General features: G+C 47.8%; 1 protein-coding gene across 1 annotated transcript in view; it reads right to left on the bottom strand.

Annotated features, from left to right (window-relative positions):
* Positions 1-9384, bottom strand: part of OCA2 (OCA2 melanosomal transmembrane protein) — a 209404-nt gene that overhangs the window by 175340 nt on the left and 24680 nt on the right. The window contains exons 8-11 of the mRNA XM_023727843.1: positions 7878-8038; positions 7092-7174; positions 6172-6254; positions 3149-3302 (exon numbers count right to left, since the gene is read on the bottom strand). Of these exons, the coding sequence (XP_023583611.1) occupies positions 3149-3302; positions 6172-6254; positions 7092-7174; positions 7878-8038 (481 nt within the window). The remainder of the gene's footprint in view (positions 1-3148; positions 3303-6171; positions 6255-7091; positions 7175-7877; positions 8039-9384) is intronic.

Below are 9384 nucleotides of genomic sequence, written 5' to 3'. Positions count from 1 at the left end.
GAGATGGGAAGGCAGAGAGAGTTAGGAGCTGGTTGAATGTTTATGGGGAATCAGGGGCGGAGGGGAGGAGTGTGCTGTCGCAGAATGGGGTGAGCGGTTGGGGTCTCATAACAACGTATGTAAAAAATAAATAAATTCTGTATGGGAGACTAACTTGAAATGTAAACTTCATTTAATTACAACAATAAAAAAAATTTTTTAAAAAGTATATAAAAGCATGTGTGTTCATATTTTAAGGCATTGTATATAATTAGTATTCTTCCCCATAAAAATGGAAAGAAATTCAATACACACTAAGGAGGTATGAAGTCAAGTAATAAGAAGAACCATAAAAACTGCACTGAACCAGACACTGGGGAGGAAAAGTCCTGACCCTCTTTCCTCCACCATCCAGTGGAGGTGGGTCAGACTCAGAACAAAGGAGCTCCTGAGTCTTCATGGCACACCAGGGCCTCAGCTGACGGGGTGCCCTCACACAGACAATCCTGACCAGTAAGTCCTCGTAAGAAGAGTGGCCCCCATTAGCCCTCAGCCACGTTCAAGCCGATCCACAAGCCAATGAGAGCGGAAGCTTCCGTGACTTAGACATGTCCCAGCAGTTACCTTGGCACCCCAGTGTCCCTCAACACCTGTGGGCCTCATGCACTGGGCCTCGTACATTGGGCAGATTCCGGCGTTCCCAGGCTGGCTGGTCTGCATGGTGGCCACACCAGATGCCTCCCACACCCAATCAGCTTGCCAGTCTCTTCCTGCATGCAAGGAAACCAAGACATAGGGACGGTGACTAACATGCTAACAGCCACCAGCTGGTAAGTGCTGCACCAGGGTTTAAATTCAGGCTTCAACTACCTGGGGACCCTCCTCCCCTCCAAAGAGCTGCCACCTCTGCTCTGAGGCCCCAGGCCAGCCATGGATGCAGCTCCCCTGGGCAACAGGCAGCTCAGGCAAGGCCACAGCATGTAAGCACACAAAATACAAACAGTCAAGCCCACCTGAGAGCCTTTGGTTGGGATTTTGAGGCCATTACCTCAACCCTGGCTTGTGTCTCAGAGGGCGGGGTACCCATGATCAAAGGTGAGAGAGAGGGGAAGCCCTGGCCTTTGAACATTACAAAGAAATCATTGAGGAAAAAAGCTGAAGAGGCAGAGCATCTGGATGGATGAGCCAGTACCAGGCAGTAGGACTTGAAGAACTTGTGATAAGTTTCCCACCTTTATCTCTTTTGATTGTAATTGGTTAACATCGAGGGGAAGAACACCCACCCAGAGGCAGGAGGCACTCTTCCAGCATGCACAGCGCAGAAACATCTGAGGGTGCTCCTACATTTGGTCCCTTAGGAGAACGGGCCACACTCCAGACATCAGCTCAAGGACTCACGTTAACTCTGGAACCATCACTACTTTCCTTGTGGCCAGCTTGTGTCTTGACAAGTTGATTCATGACCAGGTTCCACAGAAGCCTCAGCCCTGGGGCCAGAGCCATTTGCTCTGGATCAAGTTGGGCCCACACTCTGATCATGGTGGGGTGGGCACCCTCCAATCCTTCCCAGAGAGTGCAGCTGGCTTGTTGCAGCACTGTCCTGCCATGGGGATGAGCGGTGGGCTAACAAACAGCAAAGGCCAGACCAAGAGGAGGGAAGAGGCACTTGCTCTCTCATCCTCAAAGCTGTGTGACATTAACCACTGTTCCTGTCCTACTCTGCCCTGTGGCTCTCTCAGGAAGAGCTGGGTCACAGGCCCCACTGCCCTCATCCCATGTCAAACCTGAAGCCTCTGAGGAAGAGCATGAGCGGAGCAGCAGGGGGCCCATTCAAGGCCACATGTCTGCAGGGCAGCTGCACCCTGTCCCCTTGGCCCCCTTGCTCATATCTGCACAGGCCACGCAGGCACCGTTGTCCCTACCCCACCACAGGTCACTCCTTCCCGCTGCTCTATCCTGCAGGGGCTCCCTGAGTTGTAGACACTGCCCCAAGGCAGTTTCTCACCCACCTCCCTGCTCCCAGGAAGGCAGAGGCCTTTATACCTTGTCCCTTCAAGTGCAACCGCAGGCTATAAAGCAGATCAGTTGCCTCGTGGAAACTCCACTGCAGAGCACCCAACACTCGGGCCACTGTCACCTGGCCCTGGGGGTCAGCGCCACCTGTGGGATGTGGAGCAGGCACCGTGCTGACTTTGTTGTGCTATCTCAGCAATAGTAACAAATGGTCTCAGTCCACCAGTGCTTACCATCTCCTTGTGGCCAGATCACTGGTACAACAGCAGGCTTACCCCACTGACTGCTGTGCTTGGGGACTGTTGGCCCTGGGCAGTCTCTCTGACTGAAGGCAGGAAGGTTCTTGGGGAGCAGGCACACATAATCTCCCGTCCCCTGAGAATCACTGTATTGTCCTCCCCACGTGCCAGGAGACCTAGACAACCGAACGCAAATTTCTAAAATTTCCCGGCCTATCCTCCTGCCACCACCTCCTCAGCAACTCCCAGCTACTGCTCATACCTACCTCAGTCACATGGCACTGACCTTCCAGGCTTGACTTACTGGGCCACTGCTTCTCAGCATGTGCTACTGTAAAGTGCCATTTCACAATTAAGTCCACAGTGCCCAGCACAGGCAGAGCCTATACTTCTTACTGTTTTAAGATGCACCCACATTTACAGTTGTCCAGAAACAGCAAATTTATAGAACGTAAGTCCACTGGTGAAAATGCTCATTAGCTGATTTGATAAAGTAGCAAATAAATGACCCTTCCATGCACACAGCCCTGAGAACACCCGAGTCCCCGTCATAGCTGTCATCTAAAGAAGCAGGTAGGGACACGTTAACGGGCTCATCTTATAGATGAAGACCTTGAGTTTTAGGGAGGTTAAAATCTTGTCCCAACAAGGTTATAGTTCCAGTGAGGGGCAGAGTGAGGGTGAGAATAATGCGCATACTCAATCTTCTCAGGCAAGCTTCTCCTTATATCTCAGAAACTCATCTTGCCAAGATTCAGAAAACCAATTCCAACACAGTCTAGTTTTCTGCATACAGTGGGGATGCGCACCACACGTGGTAACACTCTCCATTTTTATAAAGTAGCTGGGACTGAGCCCTCTCAGGGCCTAATACATTAGAATGTTCTTACTTGTGGGCAAAGCAGACACAAACACACCTCAAATATAATCAGCATGTAGACGCCTGCCAGGATGGCCGCGGCAATTATGACTTGCGTCTCCACTTCTGCACGGAGGTATTGATGAGCCATCAAGACAGGAACTGCTTGGTTCTGCAGGAAGGAAGCTTGGATGGTGATCAAAATGGCCTCTCTGCAGAAGGAAACAAAGATTTCCCAGCGGGTAAGGGAAGCAAATCCTCTGTCACCAGTTAGTGTTGACTGTGGCCACAGTCAGAACTGGACAGAATCTTAGAGGTGCTGAGGCCGACGTCTAGTCTCACAGAAGAGAGCACAGGTAAGAGGTGTGAGGCCCAGGTGGCTCCCTGTGGCAGTGCAGGGCACCCGGTCTCCTCTGCCCAAGCCAACCATGCTCACCTCACTGGAGGTGCCATCGTGTCTTTTGACCAATGCCCAACAGTTGAGTAGGAGGCAGGAAAGCACACATAAGATTCTACCCATTTACTTTTCTCTTTTCCTCTTCACCACATACTTAACCACTTCACCTGCTGACAAACAGCAAAGCCAACTCTATAAACTTCAGTCCCTGACACAGCAATAAAGTGCCACAAACTAGAAGCCTGAGAATCATCAAGAGTTTGTGGCATACTGAAACTGGAGCACTCTTGTAAAAGTCCAATCAGCAACCTAGAGAGATGGAACACAGAGTGGCATCTGCTAAAGAAAAAGAGAAGGAACCCTAAAATTTCCTGGAATTCCCATTGAATAAATTTACACTATCAATGTAATTAGAACTTTAATTAAAAATTCCATTTGCAGAACAAATATTGCATGAGACCACTACTATAAAAACTCATGAAAAAGTTTACATACAAAAAGAAACAATCGTGGATGGTTATGAGGGAAGGGAGGGGTGGGGATGGAAAAATACTAACCAGACAATAGATAAGTGGTAACTTTGGTGAAGGGTAAGAAAGTACACAATACTGGGGAAGCCAGCACAATTTGACCAAGGCAAAGTCATGGAAGCTCCACAGATACATCCAAACTCCCTGAGGGACCAAATTACTGGGCTGAGGGCTATGGGGACCATGGTCTCGGGGAACATCTAGCTCAACTGGCATAACATAGTTTATAAAGAAAATGTTCTACATTCTACTTTGGTAAGTAGCATCTGGGATCTTAAAAGCTTGGGAGCAGCCATCTAAGAGACTCCACTGGTCTCACCCCTTCGGGAGCAAGGGAGAATGAAGAAAACTAAAGACACAAGGGAAAGATTAGTTCACAAAACTAATGGACCACAACTGCCACAGCCTCAACCAGACTGAGTCCAGCACAACTAAATGGTGCCTGGCTGCCACCATTGACTGCTCTGACAGGGATCATAATAGAGGGTCCTGGACAGAGCTGGAGAAAAATGTAGAACAAAATTCTAACTCACAAAAAAAGACCAGACTTAACTGGCCTGACAGAGACTGGAGAAAACTCCAAGAGTATTGACCCTGGATAGCACAGTAATGAAGTCACTCCTGAGGTTCACCCTTCAGCCAGGGATTGGATGGGCCCGTAAAACAAAACGAGACTAAAGGGGCACACCAGCCCAGGGGCAAGGACTAGAAGGTAGGAGGGGACAGGAAAGCTGATGATAGGGAACCCAAGAGAAGTGAGAGTGTTGACATGTCGTGGGGTTGGTAACCAATGTCACAAAACAATATGTGCACTAATTGTTTAATGAGAAGCTAGTTTGTACTGTAAACTTTCATCTACAGTACAATAATAAAAAATAAATAAAAATTCCACTTGCTTCAAAGTTGGTCCTTAGATGAATTAATCTTATTTTTTGACACTCATGGTTAGCATGCTGTTGTGAATTGAATTGTGTCCCCAAAAAATATGTGTTGTAAATCCTAACCTCTACACCTGTGGTTATAATCTCATGTGGGAATGGGTTATGGAGCCCTGGTGGCACAGTGGTTAAGAGCTCAGCTGCTAACCAAAAGGTCAACAGTTCAAATCCACCAGCCCCTCCCTGGAAATCCTATGGGGCAGTTCTATTCTGTCCTATAGGGTAGCTATGAGTTGGAATGGACTCTATGGCAACAGGTTTGGGTGTTCTCCCCTTTGTTATGCTAATGAGGTAATATTAGTTTGGGATGTGTATTGAGTCAATCTTTTTTGAGATATAAAAGCAGCAGATTAAGCAGGCAGAGATGGAGGAAGATAGATGCCATGCCACATGAAGATCACCAAGGAGCCAAGGAAAAGACACAAGGACCTTCCCCCAGAGCCAACAGAGAAAGAAGGCCTTCCCTTAAAGCCAGCACCCTGAATTCAGACTTCCAGCCTCCTAGACTGTGAGGCTGTTTTCAATCCCCTCATATACACGTGAAAGCTGGACAATAAATCAGGAAGACCGAAGAATTGATGCCTTTGAATTGTGGTGTTGGAGAAGAATATTGAATATACCATGGACGGCCAAAAGAGGAACAAATCTGTCTTGGAAGAAGTACAACCAGAATACTCCTTAGAAGCAAGGATGGTGAGATTACATCTCACATACTTTGGACCTGTTTTATCAGGAGGGATCAGTACTGAGGAAGGACATCATGCTTGGTGAAGTGGAGGGTCAGCAAAGGAGAGGAAGACCCTCAACGAGATGGACTGACACAGAGGCTGAGACGATGGTCTTAAGCATAACAAGGATTGTGAGGATGGTGCAGGACTGGGCAGTGTTTCATTCTGTGGTGCATAGGGTCTCTATGAGTCAGAACCAACTCAACGGCACCTAACAACAACAACAACAACAGACTGTGAGAAAATAAATTCCTCTTTGTTAAAGCCACCCACTTGGGGCGTTTCTGCAATAGCAGCACTAGATAATTAAGACACACACTTTTCCAGAATCCTCTGTGCTCTTGGACTATGGAGCATTACCACCCTGTCCAGGCCCCATAACTGACCAGGTGCTTCCATGCCAAATGTGTGTCCCATAGCTCAAAATTCCGTGGGTGATCAAGTCCTAGAGCACTGGTTCCCAAGACCTCACTCATCTGAGAACCCACCTGCTCCGTATCTCAAAGGTCCGGCTTATGACAAAGCGCTCATTTCTTCTTGGATTTAAAAACACTGTCCAATTATAGGTGACCTGTAAAAGATTAAGTTTAAAATGGTGATAAAACATCTAAATTGGAATGTCATCTGGGATCTGGGCTATTCTGTTGAGGGAATTCTTTAGTAGAAAGAGAAAATGAGAAAGAGGAGCAGTGAAGCAGTTTTACAGTGGCTCCCTCATCCATGGCATTTAGAGTAGATGCAAGGTTTGTGGAGTTTGAAATGTACACAATTTAAAGGGCTTCATTCAAGAAAAAGAATACAAAAGTAATACAGAATTAGTGTACAAAAGTGCAAACAGCATAAAAGTAAACACTGATTTGTTGTGAGAAAAAAATCACCACAAGTTTTTGCAGACTTGGAGCAGTCTTCTGAGACCTCTTTAGGCAACTTACAGGGAAGGGGCTATTTAGAACCACTTTCTGCTGGCGGCCTAGCTATACTCCCACCCCCTAAAGCCTCTGCACATCCCAGGGCTCTGGGGAGCCAGCAAAGCAGCCTGGAGATGACACTTCACTTGCTGTTGGCAAATCCAAATCCACCTGCAGTGGTGGTGCATGGAGAAGAGGAAGAGAGGGGAGCCACTCATGGGGAGGGCAAGGAACTTTCAGTGGAGGGCCAGGACAACAAATTTCATGGAAACTGAAACTAGAACTTCCGAAACTGGTCAAAGCAGCAAAGTGCACAAGTCCTCGTGAAACACTTCGGTGTTTGGATGGGCTGTATCTGGAAAATTCCTTCTGTAAAGAGCCCTGTGCTGGATTTGCGGGGTGGGGACAGCACTTTGGGAGAGTCTCCAGGCTACCATCGTGGCCTGTCAGAGGTGGGCTATGAGTAGACACAGGCAGCCCCCACCCAATGCCAGGCTTACTTTCTCGGGAGGGCAAGAGTGTCCTCCGGGCTCTTCACAGGTTACCAGGGGCAGGCGCAGCACATGGGGTGCACAATTACTTCCTGGAGACAAAGACCTGGGTGGCCTCTTCAGCTCATGAGTGCTCTACAGCCTGCTGAGAACCCAGCCTCTGCACAAGCAGGGCTTCCTTCTCCTGGCTAGAGCAGAGAGAGCATTGACTGAAGACATGACTTCCAAGCAGAATTTGGGGTAACAGTTCAGTAGGTCACAGAGGTCAGGCTCTAGAGATGACTGCACAGGGGAGTCCTGCCTTTGCAGAAGGAATTTTGGGGGCTCTGGGATGGCTCTACCTGCCAGTGCTGCCTTTCATGGGACAAGAGCAGAAAGCTTTAGCTCGTTGACGCAGAAGAAGCGAGTGGACAACATGCACACTCTTGCCATCACCCCCAACCACGATGGTACCGAGGTGCTGTGTCTTCAGTGCCACTAAGTGAAGTCAAGAATTAATAGCACTTTTAACAGCCACAAAAATACTTTCAAATACAGGCAGCTCTCCTGAATTGCCCAGTCAAATCATTCTGAACTCACAAGCTTGGTTTTACTGAAATGGCAAGTTTTATAATTGATTTCATAGAAAAGAGAAAAGAGAATTTTAAAGACAAAGCAAAAGATAAGAATCAATTGCTTAACTAATAGTGGTTCCCTTGCCTCATGGCTCCCCATCACCTCCATTCAAGAGGAAATCCAATTTACAATAGATGGAATGAGTTTTACAATTCTTTTCAAATAACTTATAAGAGTGACCTGCTGTGGCCGCGGCCGTCTCACTCCCGAAGCATCTGTCTGGGTGACCTTGACCACGATGTGTTCTTCTCTCCCAGGGCTGCTCAGCCCGCTGGGTGCCAGCGCCCCCGCCAGATCCACCTGGAGCAGCGTGGAGTCTGCAGCACCAGTGAGGTTCACAGCTGTGGTGTGTCAAGGCGAAATGCAATGAGGCCAGGTACCCCAGCGGCCCGCTTGGCCTGCATCCCTCTTGGAGGTGCATGAAGAAATGAATCTGCAGGACCATCACCCTTGACCATGCCCATCCCCTTGTCCCCTCACGCCTCACATTTAGCATCCTCTGCTGTAACATCTAAATGGTGTCTCTCCACTGTTAAAGAGAGAAATTGAGGACCATATTGACAGATCCCTGAGTGCATAGGAAAATTCACAAAGGTCACTGAACCTTGTGGAATGTTCCCATGAGCAGATAAAAAGAAGTACTGTGGAGACACAGTGGCCATGAAGTTGCACAGATTCCTCTTTATGACAAAGACATCTGTTAACCATAAACTAGCTCAGAGTTTATCTTATGAGAAGAATTTAACTTTAGGTAATTTCCTCATTTCCTGAGAGAAAATTCTAAAACTTTATAATTTCCTGAGCAATTGAGGTGCCTTTACTATTTGAAACCTCTGAACAACGTCTCAGAATTTGTACAAATGAACAGGGGGCTGGCCAGGCAAAAACCACCTAGTGGCCTGATATCTGCTGATCTCAGGAAGGGCAGCATGATTCAATCAGTCATACTAAGATTATCAATGGTTAATTTTCTACTCTATGTTTCTTCCTTCCTCCTTAAAAACTCACTGTAACTGGCCTAAAAGAAGCCTTTCTAAACAGAGAGGTCTCCCTGGAGGCATACAGATTAACTGCTCGAATAAACCCTATATAATTTAGTTCTTTTGAGCTTTGATTATTTTGACATCAATCACAGTGAAGATCATGTATGATTCCACTTCCTGCAGCCACTGTAGAACTCCTACCCACGTTCCTGGGCCCACAGTGAGCAGTAAACAAGGTCACTGCATGAGCAGGTGGTATCATGTGCTATTAATTACTTTGTGTGTGGCCTTTCTAGCAATGGCTAGAATGTAACTCCCACCCAGGTGACTGTGTGATAGGGTAATTGTGGCCTACCAAGGGGATTGGTCAGTTTTGCCTTAAAAGAGAGCCAATTCCAGAGCAGAGAAGAAGGTCCCACCACCACCAAGGAAGAATAGCCAGGATCCAGCACATCCTTTGGACCTGGGATCTCTGTGCTGGGAGACTCCTGGGACCAGGAGACAGAGAGCGAGCTGTAACCCTGAAGACAGTGAGAAGCAGTGGCAGGAAAGACCTGGCAGCAGGAGTTGGCACGGCGGGCTTCCTGGCCAACAGAGAGAGAAAGCTGAGTGCTGTTGGACAGAGACTGAGGGCCAGGGAGACATGTGCCTGTGACCACGGCTGGGAGGAGGCTGTCCTGATGGAAAAACTGTATCCTTGAAGT

This window comes from Trichechus manatus, unplaced genomic scaffold, assembly GCF_000243295.1.
Source record: "Trichechus manatus latirostris isolate Lorelei unplaced genomic scaffold, TriManLat1.0 scaffold00019, whole genome shotgun sequence".
NCBI classification, from domain to species: Eukaryota; Metazoa; Chordata; class Mammalia; order Sirenia; family Trichechidae; genus Trichechus; species Trichechus manatus.
This window is presented reverse-complemented; position numbering and strand designations above follow the sequence as displayed.